At 39.2% G+C, this 22,125-nt stretch overlaps 1 protein-coding gene across 11 annotated transcripts in view; it reads right to left on the bottom strand.

Annotated features, from left to right (window-relative positions):
- Window positions 1-22,125, bottom strand: part of KCNMA1 (potassium calcium-activated channel subfamily M alpha 1) — an 898,072-nt gene that overhangs the window by 170,300 nt on the left and 705,647 nt on the right. For all 11 annotated transcript variants that reach the window (XM_065407332.1, XM_065407334.1, XM_065407336.1 and 8 more), the window contains one exon: window positions 3,493-3,602. In XM_065407332.1, the coding sequence (XP_065263404.1) occupies window positions 3,493-3,602 (110 nt within the window). The remainder of the gene's footprint in view (window positions 1-3,492; window positions 3,603-22,125) is intronic.

Raw genomic sequence — 22,125 nt, 5'->3', positions numbered from 1 at the left:
GCAGAAGTTATCTGCACTGTTCACACAAGTACGAGGCATCTCTGCTCACTTTGGCTAAACAGAAATGTGTCCCTTTGCAAAATCAAACACTGACAAATAAGAGAGCACGACACTGTATGATTTCTAGAGCTGATATAGGGCACTTTGTTCAGCAGAGTGATGTTAGCTTCGTTATGATTGCATCATCCATGACTTCTAGGAATAACATGATGCAATTCATATCATGTATGACGCAATACCATCTCCAGATTGCATCATTCATTGTTTTGCCTAAAAAGCAAGTACTGTCCAAACCCAGTCATAGATTTATTCATAGATCCAGTCAAAGATGTATTTTAGTCATTTCTGGTTTAAATTGAGATCCCTTCCCTTTATAACTCACTTATCCTCCGCCATTCCCAAGTCAAGGGTCGTATATACTGACCCAATAGCATATCTTGAAAACTAGAGCCAATCAACAATTTTAAGCATCATTTTCGTTCTCAGTGACCCAGAATTAGTAAAGTTTGACTACATTTATTTCAGAAGCATTTTGGCTGTAGAGCAGTGAAGACCCTAAATGTAGGGACATACCACCGTATGTCAGATACCCTGTTGCAGAAAGTACTGGAAAACACTGACTTTTTAATGGCAATTTCTATGTATGGGCTCCAATCTTGTGAGAGAAGTGAGAACTCACAGGACCCTCATGGCAAACAAGAAGAGAAGATGCATTAAGAAATCTACTGAAGAGCAAAATGTTGGAGAATCCTACAGCTATGAATCTCTGTTTGTTCAAGTCTTGGGATATCCCTAGATTGAATAAAACTTGTGCAGTAGCATCTAGCCACCATCTTTTAGCAGGTAAAGCCTCCACAATGAGTTATGAATACCCTCCCCTTCTGACTTGGAAGGTCCATTTACAATAATGGAAAAAGCTGGCGATGCTTCTAAAATGTTTAATGTCCTATCTCCATAGAAACTACTAATAATTCTGCATCCTTTTGCATACAGTTGTCTGGACTGAGTGGCAGCCCATTTGCCACAGGGCACCTCTGTCGCTACCTGGTGAACCTTGCTGCCTAGCCAGGTTCGATAGTTTTGCAGTCACAAACGCACACTCGGCTGTTTGTCTTTCACCACGGTGTGCATTTATTTCTCTCGGACATAACAATACCATGCAACAGGCTTAGCGCAAAGACAGGCTTCCCTACAGCCCTCGCTCCCCCATTACCTTGTTAGCTCTGTGATTATTACCCAGGTGCTCACAATCCCCACCAGAAAGTGTGGAATTGCCCTCAGCTGGGCCGGCAGCCTTCTCCAGGCTGTAGCTATGCCAGTGATCAGGGTGCTGCTGATAGCACCCTGTCACACCATCCACCAAGCAGTTATGTTTCTGGTTTGCTGAAAATCTACCAAACTAGTAATGAAAACCAAGAGCCCACAAGGGCAGCACATTGCATCCAGTTTCCATGTTTTAAAATGTCATTAGCTGCATGCTGTTTAAGATCCCTGCATGATGGGACACATTGCTCTAAATGTCTCTATATTTTGCAGATAGTTGATTGTACTCAGAGTGTCCACCAATTCTTTTTCCTTTTCACAAACCAGTTTTAAGCACATTTTGGTGTCCTATGTGTCATCTGAAATTGAATAGACACTTTTTACTGTAATGAAAATACTTATGTGCCAAGCGCAGTGATATACAACACTACACTCTAATTACCACTATGCTTTAATTAACCTGAATTGAATAGTGTTATCATTATACTGCTGGTATATTTGAGTTATATCTTTTTCTTTAATTTAAACTAGGAAACACAGATAATTAAGCCTCTAGATAATCAAATGCCTGAGTAGAGCTCAAATGTTTTGGGATGTTCCTAAATCTCATTAAATAGCCTTTCTTTATTGATTATTCTACCTCCGCTCTATCGGTGTGTTGAATGAATGATAGCTCTATGCTGAATACATTCTCTGTTACCTTTTTCTAGGAACCATATAGAAACTTGACTGGGTTTGGCAAAGCTTTTGCTTGGAGATTTTGTTCCTGTAACTTGGTTCATGGGGACAGTGCACATTAGGCTTCGCTCAATACCATGTAGAATGGTAGCTTTTGTGATTTTCTGTTTAGTGCATTTGACGTAGGGGAAGACATTTTCTGATACAATTTTCAGGGTAAACAAACACTAGCTATTAATAAGCCAGTCACAAGCCCTGGAAACTAAGGGCTGGATTGTGAACCCCTTCCTCACACAAATCCCCATTGACTTGTGGTCTGGATTAGTTTAAATCTACATACGCTCAGAAATTATTTATGACCAAAGCTCCATCACTTGTTTATCATGCTGCTTCTCTCACTCATGGGTATTATTGTAAACTATGGTGATATTACTCTACATGAAAAGAAGCAAGGCTGTAAAAAGAATGTCACTCTACCTTAGAGGAGAAGAGCAAGTGACTCCCTGGAAACCTGGCCCCTCCCACTCTCTCCTGGTCTCAACTGAAAGAATGGAGTCATCATGAGATTTAGGTCTGAGAGTCATCATAGCCTACTGGATAAGGCCAGACTGGACTGGGACTCAGATACCCTGAGGATCTGTTGATGCTGATCTCTTACGTAACCTTGGGCCAAGTCACTTCACCTCTCTGTGACTCTATCTCCCCTCCCACCCTGTCTGTCTTGTCTAGTTAGACTGTAAACTCTTGTCTAGTTAGACTGTAAACAGTGCCTAACACAGTGGGACCTCTTGATGTGACTCAAATAGAAAATATCATCATCATCAATAATAGAAACCTGATGGGCCTAAATTATTCTGCAAGTGTTTGGAGTGGATATGTCTATCATTGTGGCCTTGTGCACTTTCATTTCTTTCTGACAGAGCACGTCCTGGATAGATAAAAGGTTACTCAGTCCTCAGTAGGAGTAAGGCATAAGACTGTCCTACGGACTATGCATGGCTATTCAGTCAATGCCCCACATGTTCCCCTTTCATTGTAAGATAGATCTCTTTTTGCTGGCAGAAGTTATGTTTGTTCAAAGTATTTTTCAGGCAGTTCTATGATGTGTTAAATGACTCTCTTCCTACAGTATATACAACTCCTTTACAGCTGTTCACATTAATGAATAATTTTTTTGAGATTGGGCAAGAATCAAGAGGGTGACGCTGACAAGCACCATCCAAAGAATGGGAACTATTAGAAGAAACAATTGGACACCAGTTATGAACAAATAATTCCCTTTAAACGGATTGCTGATTCATTTTTTCAAACACACTTGGCATTTAGTCTTTCGTTAATGTTCACTTAGTTCTAAGTCTCTTCTGGAAACAGACATTAAAATGTTTGGAGTACTTCCATACAGTGATTGCTTTAATGTTTATTTTACTGGATCCCATCTGAGGAGGCAATGATATTGAGATTGTAACAGAGTGGAAATGCCTCCTATGGAAACCTTTGATTTCACTTGAGAGCAGGCAAGGAATTTATGACAATTAATATATATCTACTTACTCACAAACTGCAGGGAAAGACAGACCCACAAAGGCACTAGATAGATATTCTGTATACATTTCATTTGAGACTCCTTCTAGATAGTATTTCTGCCACGTATCCTCCTCAATCTAAGAAAAAGAAACACAGATGCAGCATCGTGAATAAAAAAATGCTTTCTGCAAAAATATAACCAGTGGATTTCACATGAATCAATTTTTAGTTAGTTGAATTTGGTAGTCCAGTTTTTTTTTTTTTTTTTTTTGACAATTAATACTTGGTTAGCAGGGTTCCATTGAACACCAATAAACAATGCAAAGTAAAAATTAAGTACTGGTCTACTTAGATTTCTTTGGGATTTTGTGCAAATACATTACAATAGTGGCTGAATTAAAGTTGTGGAAAGAGTTAGGCAAAAAAGTTCCTGATTTTGTTTTGTGAAAATTCTGCGAATATGTGGAAATATTTTATAATTTGACCATGTTTGTGTAAAGTTTCACTTGTTTTCAGAAGATTTTAGTACTTGGCCAGTATTTATCAACCATCACCATAATTTCTAATGCTTTTCTTTCCCCAACCCCCCCCCCTCCCCCATCTCGCTGCTGCATCATGAACTGTCTGAACAACTAGATCAATAAAATTTAAAAAAAAGTGTGTCCATTGTTTTGGTACTGCAGTGTGAGAGAAACTTTGATACTGCACAAAAGACCTTTGACTCTTGAGAGACAAGGTGGGTGAGGTAATGTCTTTTATTGGACCAACTTCTGTTGGTGAGAGACAAGCTTTTGAGCTACAGAGAGCTCTTCTTTAGGTCTGGGAAAAGTACTCAGCTAAATACTAGGTGGAACAGATTTAGCATAAACAATCTATTCCACCTTATATTTAGCTGTGACATTCTGGTTCCCTGTCCCAGACCTGAAGAAGAACTCTGTGTAACTTGAAAACTTTCACCAACAAAAGTTGTTCCAATAAAATATATTACCTCACCCTCCTTGTCTCTCTAATATTCTGGGATCAACATGGCTAAAACAACATTGCAAACAACACTTTTACACTTGGACAGTTCAATAATAAAGATAGGTGCTATGACCTGTGTCCAACAGCAGATTCTCCTAAGGAGCTCTTAGGAAGGTATGCTTTCAGAAATATTTTTAGAATTTTGGGGCCCAAATACAAAGTTACTCTCTGGTGGTGGGAGAGCATCCCTTCAAACTCTCTATCCCTGCTGAAATCTCAGTAGCAGAACCCACAGTCTGACCCCATATATAACGTTTGTTGGAAATGGCCTGCCATTCAAACTGAGGTTTGCCCACAGAAACTGAGAAGGGGGGCTACAGACACGGTTCCCCAAAGATGCTCCTGCAGCCTTTGGCCAAAATTGCATGCCTTCAGTGGGAGTTGCAGGGACTCAGCGCCTCTAAAATTCAGGTCCATATGGACCAGAGAGGTGAATCAGATAACTTGGGTCTTTTTTTTGCACCTGGTACGCCACCTCCTCATACCTGTGTATGTAAATCATAGGCACCACTACCAAAACGTCTATTTGCATAGTTTGTTTATCACTTTCCATTAAAATATTTAAAAGTTTCAATTACAATAGGACATCCCTTCATATAATTAGTCCTTTGACTATTAGCGAATTGTGTTATCAAAAACAGAGCCTTTCATGATTGCAAGAATTATACACATGACATATCATCAACACAGTAATAATGAACAGTGAGAACATATGCTCCTTGGGGGTGAGATTAATAAGCTGTGACACAAGAGTAACCAAAATAACTTGCCAGCTACACCAGAGTAGGGGAAATGATATATGAAACATTTTTTTTGACATCGCAGCAAGTTACTGTCACTAACCGGAGGATATGCAATTGCACAATACACAAGGAAACAGAAAGTAGCAATTTCATGCCTTTTGAGAAAGGGTGGATTTAAAACTAATGATCCAACATGCATTTTTACAGATCATGGAAACATTTCTTTTAAACTGAGCCTGTGCCGCAAGAAAATTCTGGTCATGTTGCAATGAAACATTAATAAGCAAATATGAACACCTAACTCCATTCTTACCGGCATCCCTATTATGATATGCATCACACAGCAGAGACTATGAGAACAGAGAGATTTTCAGATGTAATGGCCAATGGGTACAGAAAAGCTTTGATATGAGATGAAGTAGAAGGCATTTTTGTGAAGCTCTTTGGCTGAGATTTTCAAAGCCACCTAGGGAATTTGGGTGGCAAGTTCTGATTGATTTTAGTAGGACTGGGATATCGAATTCCCTTAGACAGCTTTCAAAATCTCAGTATTGATTCATAAAATGTTATATTTTCTTGGGGTTCATTACACACATGCTGCAAAGAACAATAACCCTGATTCTTTGCTACACTGAGCTGCTCATGCACAACTGAGAGGGCAGTTGCAGAGAGTTGGTTGTGACTTCCTGATTCAGGGATGCCCAGCCCTAGTGTAAATTACAATAGGAGGGGTTCTGCTCTAATCTACATTGCTGGCACTAATGGAATAAGCTCCCTTATCAACCGAGGATTTGGGTTTGTGGAACTTGGCTCTGCCATGCCTTCTCCTTTCTCCCCCTTCTGCTGGAGGTGGGATGGCAGGGGAACATAAATGGCATTTATACCACTTCCATCAGCTATACGTGAGCCAGATTCAATAAGATACCCAACAAGGTAAACAACTTATCACTGCTGTAAAATATGTGATTGAAGTACTGGCCCACCATATCAAATGGCTTGACTAGAATCCAGCCAACTTGTTTTGAGACTATGTGTAAAGCTTTACACCCTGAAGGTGGTAGAGGATTGTATATTTTTATGTAAAAAGCACTACAGTATATTTAAGAGTTTTGGTTTTTTTAAGCTGTGGCATACATTTCTGTCTTGAATATATATTCCTTATCATAATATGAATTCAAGCAACGAAATTAATGCACATCAAGCGATTCAGGGAAAGATGCCAAAATTAATTTTTCACCCATTCAGCAATCAATCAAAAGAAGAAAAGCATCCCGAGGCAACAATATATCTCTGCCTGTCATGTCAAACTACCGCTGTTTTAGAAGAGCATTAAAGCAAGAGCTTCTTGAACAAAATGCAGGGCTTTAATGAAGTCTTTCACTGTAGAGTCAAAAAGTCAAACAAGCTGGAGGTAGAAAAGACTTGTATTGAGTCCATCTCCTAGCCAATTTAGGATTGCTATCTACCATACATTGCAAACATTTTTTTTCCAGTCAAGTTTGTAATGTTCCAAGAAATGGGATTTCCACAACTTTTCTCAGTTTAATACTTGCAATTCAGGATTTTTCCTGGATATTAATCTTAAATGTTACTTTCATGAATACAATTATATTGATCTTAACTATAACTGTATGCCATATTATTCTATGCCAAACACTGCTTCTAAAATAAAAGTATAATCAGTAAAGTGTCTGCTAATTATTGATCAAAATTTTCAAACCTAGCTACCTAATGGCTTTAGGTAAACCTATATTTAGATTACATAAAAGTGGCCTGATTTTCAAAAGTCCAAATTTGTTAGGAACTGAAATGAATTCAACAGAAGTGTTAAAATGTACTACATTTACACAACAAAAATTAAAATACTGTCCATTGACACATTGGCTAATTGACCCAAATCAATGTGTAAAGCTTCAGAACATTCAAATTTCTCTTGTACTTGGTTTCAGTGGCCAAAACATTTAGAAAATACCTAATATTATCCAAAGATATTAAGTTATAGCCCTGTGGTCCTTAGTCTTATTCCAATGCCAAACACTGAAATACATAAAAATAACCTTTCAGCCATACAAAAGGGTGGTAGATACATTAAAAACCAATTCAGAAAAGGCTAGATAGTTCAATGGCCAAATAAAGTACAATTAGAGCTTATATGTTACACATAGAGATCCCATCGGTAGTACTTCATTGTGAGGTACTACAGCTGGCAGCCATGCTAAGCTAAGCTAAGCGTGGAGGCAAATGACTTGGGTCGGCCATGTCATACGTATGGATAACAGTAGACTGCCTAAGAGAGTTCTTTAAAAAAGGCAATAGGAAGGTTGGCCATCCCAAACTCCACTACAAGGATTGCATCAAGCGGCACATACAGTCTGCCGGGGTGGACTTGATGACCTGGGAGGATACAGCCCATGACAGGTGAGCTTGGCATCCTGCTACAAAGGGAGCAGAATGTGCAATAGAATATCGTTGTCCTAGTTTGACTGACAGTAGGAAGGAACATAGACACCAACTTGCCTCAGCATGTTTCCTGGACCCTACATGTGGAAACTGATTTACAGTCATAGTCATATTCAAATACAAGTAACAGTCATTATATAGAGATTCCATGGGCAAGTTTATAAACCCAAGATGGATATGGGCACACTTTATCTCTGATTGATTCTTATTTATCTTCCCTATTTTAATATTCAGTTGTTTTTATCTTGCCTATTTAATAATCATCATACACACAAAACCACCCCCCACACCTGTACTTTTCTTGTTACAGAATGAACACTGCTGACTCTTTGTTTTTAATCTGTCTGCATATAAGTATGAAAGAAGTTCTGAAATCAGAGCAACATATTGTGCCAGATCCTCAATTGGTATAAACTGGTATAGCACCATTGACTTCAGTGGAGCTGTGCACATTTGCCCAGTTGAAGATCTGACCCATTCTGTACCAAGAAAAAGGGAAGAAAATATATAGTTAGAGACAGGCTATAGACAAAAAATTCAGAAATGAATTTAAAACTATTCAGAATTTAGAACAGGATTTCAAATAATCCAAAGTATAGGAGTATTTCAATTCAGGGTTTTAGTTTTGGCCTGTTACAAATACAGGGGATCATTTGCAAATTCTAGATCTGGGCTTTGATTTTGAACACTCCCCAAGATTGGGTATGTGTAATCTCACAATTGTGTGTCTGTATGTAGATATATTAATAATTTTATACAGTCACTAATTCATATGAATGATAATAAAAGAATATCCACCCCAACAAAGTCAGCCAAGATGCTGCAAAAACTCCTTAAATTTCTCCTTTGTCATGATGCTTATAAAAATCTTTACAATGGTTAGGTCACTGGTACCACTGCCCACCACACGGACCAACAGTATCCCAATGTTTCCATGTATTCTCCCATCTATCTCTATGTGTTGTGCATTGTCTTATACTTAGATTGCAAGCTCTTTGGGGCAGGGACTGGCTTTCTGTTCTGTGTTTGTACAGCACCTTGCACAATGAGGTCCTGGTCAATGACGAGCTCATAGACACTAAGGTAATAAAATAATAATAAATACAATCAGATTGAAAAGCAGCAGAAAATGAGCTAAAATATCTAGAAGGATGAGGTATGGCTTTATTAAAAATTAAGCAAGGAAAGGTGGATGGGCAGTAAGAGAAAGGTCCTATCATGAGCCCACCATTGACTGAAACTGAAGACAACTCTGAAAATATAGCAGATGTTTTTAAGAAGTGAGGAAGGCTGGAGAGAAAGAGGATGACTAGGTGACTCCCACGTTTTCTGCATGATTTCAGTTAAAGCTTTGTTCACCTGCTGATCTGAGGCTTGACAGTGGAATCTCTGAAAGAGGTATACATACATGGCTTGAACAATGCAGTATAAAGCTTTGGGAAGAAGCCATGAATATAGCTTTCCCATTAAAGACTTTAGAATCCCCAAAGGTCAGTTTAATATCATAAGAACATAAGAAAGGCCATACCGGGTCAGACCAAAGGTCCATCTAGCCCAGTATCCTGTCTACCGACAGTGGCCAATGCCAGGTGCCCCAGAGGGAGTGAACCTAACAGGCAATGATCAAGTGATCTCTCTCCTGCCATCCATCTCCACCCTCTGACAGACAGAGGCTAGGGACACCATTCCTTACCCGTCCTGGCTAATAGCCATTAATGGACTTAACCACCATGAATTTATCCAGTTCTCTTTTAAACTCTGTTATAGTCCTAGCCTTCACAACCTCCTCAGGTAAGGAGTTCCACAAGTTGACTGTGCGCTGCGTGAAGAAGAACTTCCTTTTATTTGTTTTAAACCTGCTGCCTATCAATTTCATTTGATGACCCCTAGTTCTTGTATTATGGGAATAAGTAAATAACTTTTCCTTATCCACTTTCTCCACATCACTCATGATTTTATATACCTCTATCATATCCCCCCTTAGTCTCTTTTCCAAGCTGAAGAGTTCTAGCCTCTTTAATCTCTCCTCATATGGGACCCGTTCCAAACCCTTAATCATTTTAGTTGCCCTTTTCTGAACCTTTTCTAGTGCCAGTATATCTTTTTTGAGATGAGGAGACCACATCTGTACGCAGTATTCGAGATGAGGGCGTACCATCGATTTATATAAGGGCAATAATATATTCTCAGTCTTATTCTCTATCCCCTTTTTAATGATTCCTAACATCCTGTTTGCTTTTTTGACCGCCTCTGCACACTGCGTGGACATTTTCAGAGAACTATCCACGATGACTCCAAGATCTTTTTCCTGACTTGTTGTAGCTAAATTAGCCCCCATCATATTGTATGTATAGTTGGGGTTATTTTTTCCAATGTGCATTACTTTACATTTATCCACATTAAATTTCATTTGCCATTTTGTTGCCCAATCACTTAGTTTTGTGAGATCTTTTTGAAGTTCTTCACAGTCTGCTTTGGACTTAACTATCTTTAGCAGTTTAGTATCATCTGCAAACTTTGCCACCTCACTGTTTACCCCTTTCTCCAGATCATTTATGAATAAGTTGAATAGGATCGGTCCGAGGACTGACCCTTGGGGAATACCACTAGTTACCCCTCTCCATTCTGAGAATTTACCATTAATTCCTACCCTTTGTTCCCTGTCTTTTAACCAGTTCTCAATCCATGAAAGCACCTTCCCTTTTATCCCATGGCAGCTTAATTTTCATAAGAGCCTTTGGTGAGGGACCTTGTCAAAGGCTTTCTGGAAATCTAAGTACACTATGTCCACTGGATCCCCCTTGTCCACATGTTTGTTGACCCCTTCAAAGAATTCTAATAGATTAGTAAGACACGATTTCCCTTTACAGAAACCATGTTGACTATTGCTCAACAGTTTATGTTTTTCTATGTGTCGGACAATTTTATTCTTAACTATTGTTTCGACTAATTTGCCCGGTACAGACGTTAGACTTACCGGTCTGTAATTGCCGGGATCACCTCTAGAGCCCTTTTTAACTTATCAAACTTGTTCTTTATACCTAGACGGTATAAAGAACCAAAAGCCGCCCTATTATTATCACAGCTGCTTAGTCCAGTCAGCAGGGCCATTGCTGCATTATTCACTAGCAGCAAGTGGAGCAGGAGGTCCTGATGAAACCCTTTCAGAGAAGGAATTATACTTGAGCTTTGTGGTTGCAGAGGCATATGTTACTGTTGCAAGGTCTTTACAGCTTAAATAAGAGCTAAGTGCTAATTGCACATCTTAAACATATTCATACCAGGTCCGACACATGGCCTTTATTGAAAGGAGATTTCAAAATAATGCCCAGTTTTGTAAACTGCTTCACAACATACAAGGGTCTCCTGTCTATATGGGCCTTATCCAGAGCTCACCGATGTCAATGGAAATCTTTCCATTGATTTTGACAGGCTTTGGATGAGAACCTAAGTGGGACATAAAGAAAAAAAGACATCTCAGTACTCAGGCATAGTAGTTCAAATTAGGAGAATGAAATTAACTTTATTTTTCATTGGATGCTGGTGATATTAAGAATGAATTAAAACCTATGGCTATATTCCAAGCTTTCCTAGATTTTAAAATGTGCTCTACTTTGTACAGCCTTTTGAACAGGACTTATACTGTACTTTGTGTGTGCATAGTATTAAGCCCCAAGGATAAAAATTAACTCAGAATTCAGCAATCTCGTTCTCGTATTGAATCCTTCAAAAGGCACTAATGGAACAGAAGGATTACAGACTTTCTAAGAACTTTCCACTGAGATATCAATTAAAACAAATCATTGTTCTCTTGGTGGGCTGCCAGGTAACCAGTGACTTTACTTCTGGAGATGCAAACAAACAATTGCAAAAAAATAATTTGCATGGTGGATATGGTCCAAATCTCATGCTCCCTGAGAAGTAGGCTGCAAGCAATCAAATAAAATTTCTTCCACAAAGATTGTTTTACCATTCCAAAGCCATGTGAGGCTCTAAAAGGGGATTTCCATTGTATGACATTCCGTCACACACAGAGAGGTCATCTTGCATTTTTCCTAATCCTTTCTCTTTAGTTAGGGTTGGTGAATGATGCTGGACTAGCAGCTCTGGAAACTAGAAGTTTTCTGTCTATGCACAAAACAAATACATCCCAGGTGGGGTAATAAGCAATATCATCTGGTTTCCCCAAAGCATCATGCCAATATGCCCCAGGTGTGACGTATTATAGAAGTAAGGTGACCATGCCTTCAAAATCAAAAAGGGCTTTTTTTATGGCAACATTTTTTAGGTTTTCAAACTATAAAAATGCTCCTCAGTCTGGCTCTTTTCCTTGATCTGCTCAGCCTGAAGAAAGTCAAAGGAACATTGCATTTTGCCTTTTCTATCTGTGTCCCTCTATCCATTGCTTCCTCCTCTTTATGGTTCTGGTTACCATTTTGAGCTGAGAGAAAGAAGAATAGCCATGTATCCTTCCCTCCCCGAGGGACCAGAGCAGGGGTTTTGCACTGACAGACAGGGTACTGAGTCATTGGACTCCGAATGTAATATTGTTGACTCCGAAGTTTTGACAAAGTTGGGTCTTGAACAATGGTTAGTGTGAAATACACACTCACTAGGTGATGAGAGTGAATCAAGTGTGTATAACTACTAATATACTAACCACGGTGATTTCCCCATATCCTGTAGACAATCAGCATCTCACTGTGTGAAACCAGACTATAGTAATTACTTCTGTAATCAAATAAATACACTGAATTTAGCCTAATTATAATTATTAGTGCATTCCCAGTGATGGAAAGAGCTTTGATTTTAAAATTTTAAAAAAGATAAATTAAAATCTTTCAGGTTCAGCCTTCCTGTTATAAAGATAGCATCTCGTTATTGAAAACAACAACCTAACAGCAGATTTTGGATACTTATATCTTCTATCTCTATATTATGTAGACTACTAAAGTTGAGCCAATGAGAAGAGAATTCATTTCAGAGCAAATGGTTTCAGCAATAAACCTCTGCTTGTTTGCCAAACAATGCATTCCAGCAGAAGGCACAAATCTCTCTCTATTAAGTATTTGGGAGTCCAAAAAGCCAAATTGATACTTTATTCTCATATCAAAGACTGAGTCCCAGGTTTTATCTCCTGTTCATAGTTATCTGTGTGGAGTGTTGACAGTTTGAGAAGTTTGGAATTTAGATAATACCTTGTGTCCTTGATAAAAACTCTCAGAGAGAGTCTCTCTGATGTTCTCTATTGATGACAGAATGGGTGAAGCACATCGGGCAAAAACTTAGTTCTTTGTGGAGATTGGGTAATTTGCTTCAGTAGCTGAGTACTACAAAAGTTATCACCACCCCATGTTAAAAGCAAGGGAAATGCAGGAGAATTCCTATGATGCTCTAAACTAAAAAGCAGAGTACAAGGGGTACATATTACAGTTGCAGTGAGCATTTCAGAGCAAAGCAGATCGTGTTAGATCCCATTAGACTGGTCTACAATTGTTGAGAAGTCGTCTGCTTCAGAGATAAAATGTGCTATTTATTATGTATTTTGATGTGCTGAATTCAAATATGACAATTAAAACAACTGATTGGCTACTGTTTCTAAGATATTTAAGTTTTTACATTTTATGTCTATGTATATTGTGTAGATAGTAGAGTTTTAATCATAAATTGTAAACCTAGGTCTTTTCATGTGTTTATGGTTGCTTTACATGATAATATTTCACATGTCCTGTTTATGTAACACTTTAAAAATCAGCAAAAGGGTTATATAAATAAAATTTATTATGAAACAAAAGGCAAAAAACTATTCTGTACATAGTTTAGTCCTATTCAGTGTCTACTCGGCGCTTCTTGGCTTGTCTCTTGTATTCATTAAATGGAGCATCTCTTGTCACTGTCCAGCAATAGTCTGCAAGCATTGATGGGCTCCATTTGCCCTGATAGCGTTTCTCCATTGTTGCAATGTCCTGGTGAAATCGCTCGCCGTGCTCATCGCTCACTGCTCCGCAGTTCGGTGGAAAAAAATCTAGATGAGAGTGCAAAAAATGTATCTTTAGTGACATGTTGCAACCAAGGCTTTTGTATGCCTTGAGGAGGTTTTCCACCAACAACCTGTAGTTGTCTGCCTTGTTGTTTCCGAGAAAATTTATTGCCACTAACTGGAAGGCTTCCCATGCCGTCTTTTCCTTGCCACGCAGTGCATGGTCAAATGCATCATCTCGAAGAAGTTCACGAATCTGAGGACCAACAAAGACACCTTCCTTTATCTTAGCTTCACTTAACCTTGGAAATTTTCCATGGAGGTACTTGAAAGCTGCTTGTGTTTTGTCAATGGCCTTGACAAAGTTCTTCATCAGACCCAGCTTGATGTGTAAGGGTGGTAAGAAAATCTTCCTTGATTCAACAAGTGGTGGATGTTGAACACTTTTCCTCCCAGGCTCCAATGACTGTCGGAGTGGCCAATCTTTCTTGATGTAGTGGGAATCTCTTGCACGACTATCCCATTCACAGAGAAAACAGCAGTACTTTGTGTATCCAGTCTGCAGACCAAGCAAGAGAGCAACAACCTTCAAATTGCCACAAAGCTGCCACTGATGTTGGTCATAGTTTATGCACCTCAAAAGTTGTTTCATGTTGTCATAGGTTTCCTTCATATGGACTGCATGACCAACTGGAATTGATGGCAAAACATTGCCATTATGCAGTAAAACAGCTTTAAGACTCGTCTTCGATGAATCAATGAACAGTCTCCACTCATCTGGATCGTGAACGATGTTGAGGGCTGCCATCACCCCATCGATGTTGTTGCAGGCTACAAGATCACCTTCCATGAAGAAGAATGGGACAAGATCCTTTTGACGGTCACAGAACATGGAAACCCTAACATCACCTGCCAGGGGATTCCACTGCTGTAGTCTGGAGCCCAACAGCTCTGCCTTACTCTTGGGTAGTTCCAAATCCCTGACAAGGTCATTCAGTTCACCTTGTGTTATGAGGTGTGGTTCAGAGGAGGAGGATGGGAGAAAATGTGGGTCCTGTGACATTGATGGTTCAGGACCAGAAGTTTTATCCTCTTCCTCGTCTGACTCAAGTGAGAATGATTCTGGTGCATCAGGAACCGGCAGTCCTTCTCCGTGGGGTACTGGGCGTATAGCTGATGGAATGTTTGAATAATGCACAGTCCACTTTTTCTTCTTTGACACACCTTTCCCAACTGGGGGCACCATGCAGAAGTAACAATTGCTGGTATGATCTGTTGGCTCTCTCCAAATCATTGGCACTGCAAAAGGCATAGATTTCCTTTTCCTGTTCAACCACTGGCCAAGATTTGTTGCACAAGTGTTGCAGCATATGTGTGGGGCCCACCTCTTGTCCTGATCTCCAATTTTGCAGCCAAAATAAAGGTGATAGGCTTTCTTAACCATAGTGGTTAGACTGCGCTTTTGTGATGCAAAAGTCACTTCACCACAAACATAGCAGAAGTTATCTGCACTGTTCACACAAGTACGAGGCATCTCTGCTCACTTTGGCTAAACAGAAATGTGTCCCTTTGCAAAATCAAACACTGACAAATAAGAGAGCACGACACTGTATGATTTCTAGAGCTGATATAGGGCAATTTGTTCAGCAGAGTGATGTAAGCTTCGTTATGATTGCATCATCCATGACTTCTAGGAATAACATGATGCAATTCATATCATGTATGACGCAATACCAGCTTCAGATTGCATCATTCATTGTTTTGCCTAAAAAGCAAGTACTGTCCAAACCCAGTCATAGATTTATTCATAGATCCAGTCAAAGATGTATTTTAGTCATTTCTGGTTTAAATTGAGATCCCTTCCCTTTATAATTCACTTATCCTCCGCCATTCCCAAGTCAAGGGTCGTATATACTGACCCAATAGCATATCTTGAAAACTAGAGCCAATCAACAAGCATCATTTTCGTTCTCATGACCCAGAATTAGTAAAGTTTGACTACATTTATTTCAGAAGCATTTTGGCTGTAGAGCAGTGTTATTTATTCTCTTTCCTTCTTGTGACTATCACTTTCTCTCAAATGCTATTCCCCTTAATTTGTTCCTTTATTTTCTGCATCATGGGCCAAATTCAGACCTTGACCATATCTTTTTTGGCGAACCATGAACACTTTTCTCCCCTCCCCCCCAATCTAGGGGTTGAGCCCTTTTTGTTTGTTTGTTTTTAAATAAATAAGAAATGCACCGCAAAAACACATGCACACACCTACAAGGACTCAAGCTTCGGAGCATGAGATGATTACTGACTGAGGGTTAGGAAGAAATATCTCATGTTTACGACTGCAAAAGTAGGTGTGTTTTACGGGCTCTAAACTTTCCTTTGAGTCAACTTTTGGGGTTTTTTACCCATGAAAGCTTATGCCCAAATAAATCTGTTAGTCTTTAAGGTGCCACTGGACTCCTCGTTGTTTTTGTGGATACAGACTAACACAGCTACCCCTCTGATACTTGTATTAGTTAGAAACCCTGCAATGGAATATTTACTCATAATTCTTGTGTATCCTATATTCCTGATCAGCTTACCAGGTGAGATTCAGATGCATCTGAAGAAGTGGGGTTTTTTACCACGAAAGCTTATGCGCAAATAAATCTGTTAGTCTTTAAGGTGCCACCGGCTCCTCGTTGTTTTTAACTAATAGTTACTTTGCATAAAAAGTCAATATTTGTTTAAAGTCACCTCTTGTGGGCTTTTGTGTCTTCAGAGACTCTGAATTCTGTAAAACCAGCTTAGTGCATCCTATCCAGCCTTCCTGCCTCCTTTCAGAGAGAGGATTCAATGTATAGATTGGATTAGGAATGACAATCTTTTGTTGGAATTTTAAAATCACACTGTAGAATTTTATAGCAGGGACAGCATTTTCTATTCAGTTCTCTGGGCCAGACTGGGATTGACACTTGAGAGAGATACAAGAAGCTTCTCCTCCCTTGTATGGCTCATTCAAGGGCTGATCACAATCGTGGTCCTTGTGAGTAGGACCTGTTTGCTTTTTGCACCTTCAGGAAACAAAAGACCCAACATTGAGCTAGGAAAGAATAGAGGAGAGTATGTATTATGGCCCCAATCCCCTCTTTGACCAGTCCTCAAGTAAGACTAGTTATCTTGACTGCCAGTGCTGAATGTACATCCCCAGTGCACACTGATCAGGCTCAGAAGAGATGGTATCCTAAGGCAAAATCCATTCTGCTGCTTCTCCAGGAGGGAGGCAGCTTCCCACTCTTCCATAACAAGAGCTTTATGCTGATTGTGTAATCTAGCTCAACGTATTTTTAGAGTCATTTCTAACTAGAACCCCATTCATGTCACCCCTATTCACTGTGTTGCCCTAGGGGGAGAAAAGTGGGTATTTGATTTAGGGGATATTTGTTAATTGATGGAATTAGTTGCTATTGTCATTAACTGCCTGGTTTTAGATTGAGCCAAACAGATGTAGTTTGTTCTTGCATGCATTTTCAGATGAGCTAATTTGGCCTTTCTTAAGTGTTCAGAAAGAAAGATTAGTTAGGAAGCTGGGGGGAGTGGGGGGGGGGGAGAGAAGGGCAGATCTGCACTAGAAATCAAGCTGTCTTTTAATTTTATGTTTTATTTTTTTGTTGGAGAGACTCAAGAGACCACACCAGCATATTTACTCATTACTCAAGAATCTGATAGCCTAAGAATTAAACAGAACCTTTTCCCCCAACAAGTTGCTAGCTGCTCTGAGATACAAAATGAGAAAAAACTTGGCACTTTCAATGGACAAAAGCTTGAATGGTCTAATTTCTTCCTTTCCAGTCACACAGAAAAACAACTGTTTAACCCCTTGAATGCTGCAGATTGATTTGGCTTGTCACATGCTAAAAGCTATCCTGACCTGAGTCCTCTAGGCACAGTTAAAGGCCCAGCCTCACAGATCTGTGGGTGCAAATGCTCCTTGGAAGTCAATGGGAGTTGTACACTTCCACAACGTCTAGCAGCAGAGAATCGCTTTTACCCCATAGTGATGACATAGTATTCTCTTCCATAGCATGTCCAGTGTTTATTGGGCACCTAATCATGTAAGTAAGGCCAACATGGTGCAACCAAAAAGGATGGCTCATTAGCATTAACTACAGATGCAACCTGAAGGAGACTTCATGAGATGGATAAATTAGGAGAAGTCTGGCTTATTACCTTTTAAAGATAGTCTACTGGCACTTGTGACAATGCAATTTATGTAAAAGAGTAATTTACAGCCAAAAGAAAAAGTATCAGTTGGGAAAGAATGTGTTTTTGTTGTGCTGAAGCTACAAATGCTCAATCTTTCCATTTCTAACCAGGGCTAACGGTGGTATTAAAAGCAACATTAATAGTTACTTAAGAGTGTCAAGGAGGGGTTTCATCATTGCTTTTCTCTTTTTGAATGTGTACTTCCTCCTTCACTCATCTATACACTGTCATATCCAGGGATGATGACAGAATGCACTGCATTGCCCTGTTCCTATGGAGAATGAGAGTATCACGGCTTGAAAGAGCCTGCCCCAAGTGAGCTCAAGAAAAGCATTCAGAGGTCACCCTGTCATTTTTATCATTGCAGCTAAGTGAGTATAACACACTTCAGACAGATACTACAAAGATCCTAGAGACACAAAGAGGGTGCACACAATTAACTGTTTCTGATAAATAAGTTGTTAACTAATTTGAACCAACAAGGAATCATCTGTAACTCCCCCCAAACAGTGTCCAAACTGCAGATTCGGCGATACACATTTTCTTCTTTATTATTTGCATTATGGTAGTGCCTACATGCCCCAACTGAGATTGGTGCCCCACTGTGCTGTGCTTTGTATGTACATACATAAGAAGCAGTCTCTGCCCCAAAGAGATTACAATCTAAATAGAAAAAAATAAGTAAAAGGTGATAAAAAGGAAATACCATCATTTTACAGATGGGGAACTGAGAAGAGAAGAGATTATGTGACTTTCCTACAGTCACAGAGGAAGACGGTTGTATAACCGAGATTTGAACCCAGATCTCCTGAGTTCTAATTAAGTGCCTTAACTACAAGCCCATCTTTCCTCTCTCTATTACATTACGACTCTGGTTTCCTGGATAATAGTAATACACCTTATCCATCGATTCAATAGCCCATCTGAAGAATAGCTGGAAAGTGACATAGTATGCCCCAGGAGAAGAAATTTAATTTTCCTCTGAATCATTTTTTAAAATAAATGGCAATGTTTCTACCTTCTTCTCTATCCATATATAGATACAATCTTGATATCATCAAACATATTTACATAGTGCTGTCACTTACCAGTGATAAATAGTGACAGTGGGATGAAAAAATGATGCAAGTATCACAAGTATGACCATTAATATTGTTAAAAAAGCCACCCAGCCCCACATTGTGGAGTGTAATTATCAGCAGCTCTGCACTTTCAACTGATCTATCTTGTTCATAGCACTTACTTCTCAATGTAATGAAATAAATAGTTACATCAAAGAGATCAAGTATACCTGAACTTAATGATCCTATCTAATATCTTCAGTGCTGTCAAGGAATAGGAACCAACAGCAGGGAAGAGACTGAGGATGGAGTTGGTTTGATTTGGGATATTGTGTGGTATTTTGCATTTAATCAAAAAATAAGCCTCTCATAAAGATTAAGGAAGCACCAATCTGAAATTCTTTTATAGCTACAGGGCCAGCTATAATGTCAGCTCAGTCCACCATGATGCAGAAAAGAACACACCTCACTAACACTGCTGAGAATCAGTTCAACCATTTTGAAGAGGAAAAGATGTCTCTCATCCTTTGTCATACATTTGTCCTGAACACATATTGACAATCAACCCTACTTCACAAGGGGAAAAAAATGATATACCAAGTTGCTAAACATTTTAACTATATTAAACATGGAAAATAAATATGATGGATTCGGATTATTGTAGCTTCAAAATAACTTTTAAATATTTATATTTTGTGCTATTAGAATTAGCAAGTTTGGTACCTTTGGCCTAATGTATTTGTTCAATATAAATGACCAAATGTGTGGGATTCTGCTGAGATGCATGAACCTCCTATGATCCAAATAGGTACCCAAAAGATGGAACCTGTGTTTACAAACTAGATGACTAGTAAAAACAACCGGGAATGTTTTTACTATGTGCAATTTTTTCTAAAATAAATGCATGGCCTGGATCTAAGAGGTGCCCAATGTCACTCAGAATCAGGCCTTTACCTCCCAGTGAGATTATGTTCTAGAACTGCCTGGACGCTCCAGTCAAGTTTCTCAAGCTCCAATCAATTTGTTCTCTACCGTAAGACACTTTCCTCCTCAAGAGCACCAGTTAATCAATTCACCTCTATCTTTACCCCATATTGGTAAGTACTAAAAAGGCAGGGCAACATGTTTGAACATCCCACAAAATTTCCTTCAATCTAACAGAGCTGGCTGTGTGATTATAGATTTATTATATATTAAGCATGGATATAATGCTGTTTGTTCATCATCAGGAAAAAGGGCAAAAACTGACTAATACGTTGTTTGGCGAAAATAGTTCACATATTTGTAGCTGAGACTGAAACTCATCATATTTAGAATCCTGGAAGTAAACTGACTAGTACTAAGTATTATACAATAACCACTACTTTTTACTCAATTGCATTTGTCTGTGTTAATCAGAGCTAACAAACATCAATAGCAATATAAATTCCATAGTGAGAGCCAAATACTCCTACTAACGGGATCTTTTTTCTAGAATCAGATGTAAATGCTGGATTTTTTTTACAGAACCAGATGTAAAAATGAAACCTGGGTGTGTTGTATCTAACATCAAATGTGTAAATCAAGGTTAGCTCTAACATTGGACAGGATTAAATGTATGTGCATTTTTCATGGTACACGGAAATGATCTGTACGTGCTTATGTGGAGTCTTATACTACACCAAACAACTACTGAAATACTATGATAACCAGATCTCCCCTCAGTTACTGACAGTAGTGAGACTTGCCCCCATGCAACTAAGAGGAGAATAGGCCCATAGAATTTATTTTAGTCTTAACCACAAAATTTACAATGCAGGGAGGGCATTAGCCAGGTTGCGGGGTGGGGAGGAGAGGAGGTAACACATCGAACAAAAATACACTTGTTAATGTAAATTGTTGGTAATGTATTCAAATGATTAACTGGCTTAGTAACGATATACTTTAGGAGAGGACAACATGACCAAAGAGCATGTGTGGCTCTTACTCCCATCTGAGGGCAGTTTCAATGTACTATATTCATAGTTGACTCTCACACCAATTTTCAAAGGCCTGTCTCAATGAATAGATCCTGAACTGATTTAGGCATGTCAGAACACACATATATGGCACTTAGGGAAATACCTTAGGTTATTTTTTCCCTAAGTACTGTACTGGACATATTAGGCATAGCATACAAAAGTTAACTACCATGAGTTTTGTTCATCATTCTCTCATCCTGAGGGTCTCTCAGCAAATAAAATGTTGCAACTCAAGCTGGTTTTTGCTAAAATTTTGTACATATTTCTAAGGTCCCCTCCCTACAGTATCTGGATACGTTATATACATTTTGATGTACTTCAGTTCAAGAAAGAGGAACAGATGTCCCCATGCACACAAACTGAAGCCACATCCTTTAGATGAATCCGATCTAAATGGTTTATTTTCCACCATACATGGCCTGCGACATTCCTCAACTCAACAGAAGACTCTCCAAAACAAAGGAATCTTGCATCACACCCTAAAGATGACAAGAGTCTGTCGACCTGTCTCAAATTTTGCCAAGAAATTTCTGATGAAATTACTCCAGCATCATCTCCTCAGCCCCACTCAGCTTGGGTTTATGCCTGGGTATAGTAATTGAGACTGCCCTGGTGGTGTTGACTGATGATCTCCTGGTGATGAATGAAGTTTTAGGGCCAGATCCTCACCCCCACGCCAAGACTGCTTTGTGCTGCTCTGGGGGCAAACAGTAACCTGAAAGCCAGCTTGGGGTTTCCTCTGGAGCAGGTAAGTGCCTGGGTGGCATAGAGCTGGTTATGCCGTCTCTACCACACCCAGCTCAGCCCTGACTAGGCTGGGAGGCATGGCTGGGCATCACCAATGCTAGCTGTTCTAAATTGTTCCTCATGACCAAAATGATGCCCAGTGACTCAAGCATCAGGGAGGTACAAAGATGGTTCATAATTTACAGACTCCTATTGAGATCAGCAGCCAAATTCTACTCTGTAAAACAAATGAATCAAATGCATCATGTAGCACTGTGACTTCAATGAGGTTGCATGCTTGTATCCAAGGGCAAAATTTGGCCCTTCGTAATCCCATGGTTTATTTACTTACTTTTAAAAATATTTTTACAATGGTAAACAAATGTTTGTTAATCCAAACCATAAACAGTAATTGCTCTAAT

The sequence above is a fragment of the Emys orbicularis genome, chromosome 7 (genome assembly GCF_028017835.1).
Source record: "Emys orbicularis isolate rEmyOrb1 chromosome 7, rEmyOrb1.hap1, whole genome shotgun sequence".
Lineage (NCBI taxonomy): Eukaryota > Metazoa > Chordata > Testudines > Emydidae > Emys > Emys orbicularis.
Note: the sequence above shows the minus strand (reverse complement) of the source record. Positions and strands in the feature narration are given on the sequence as shown.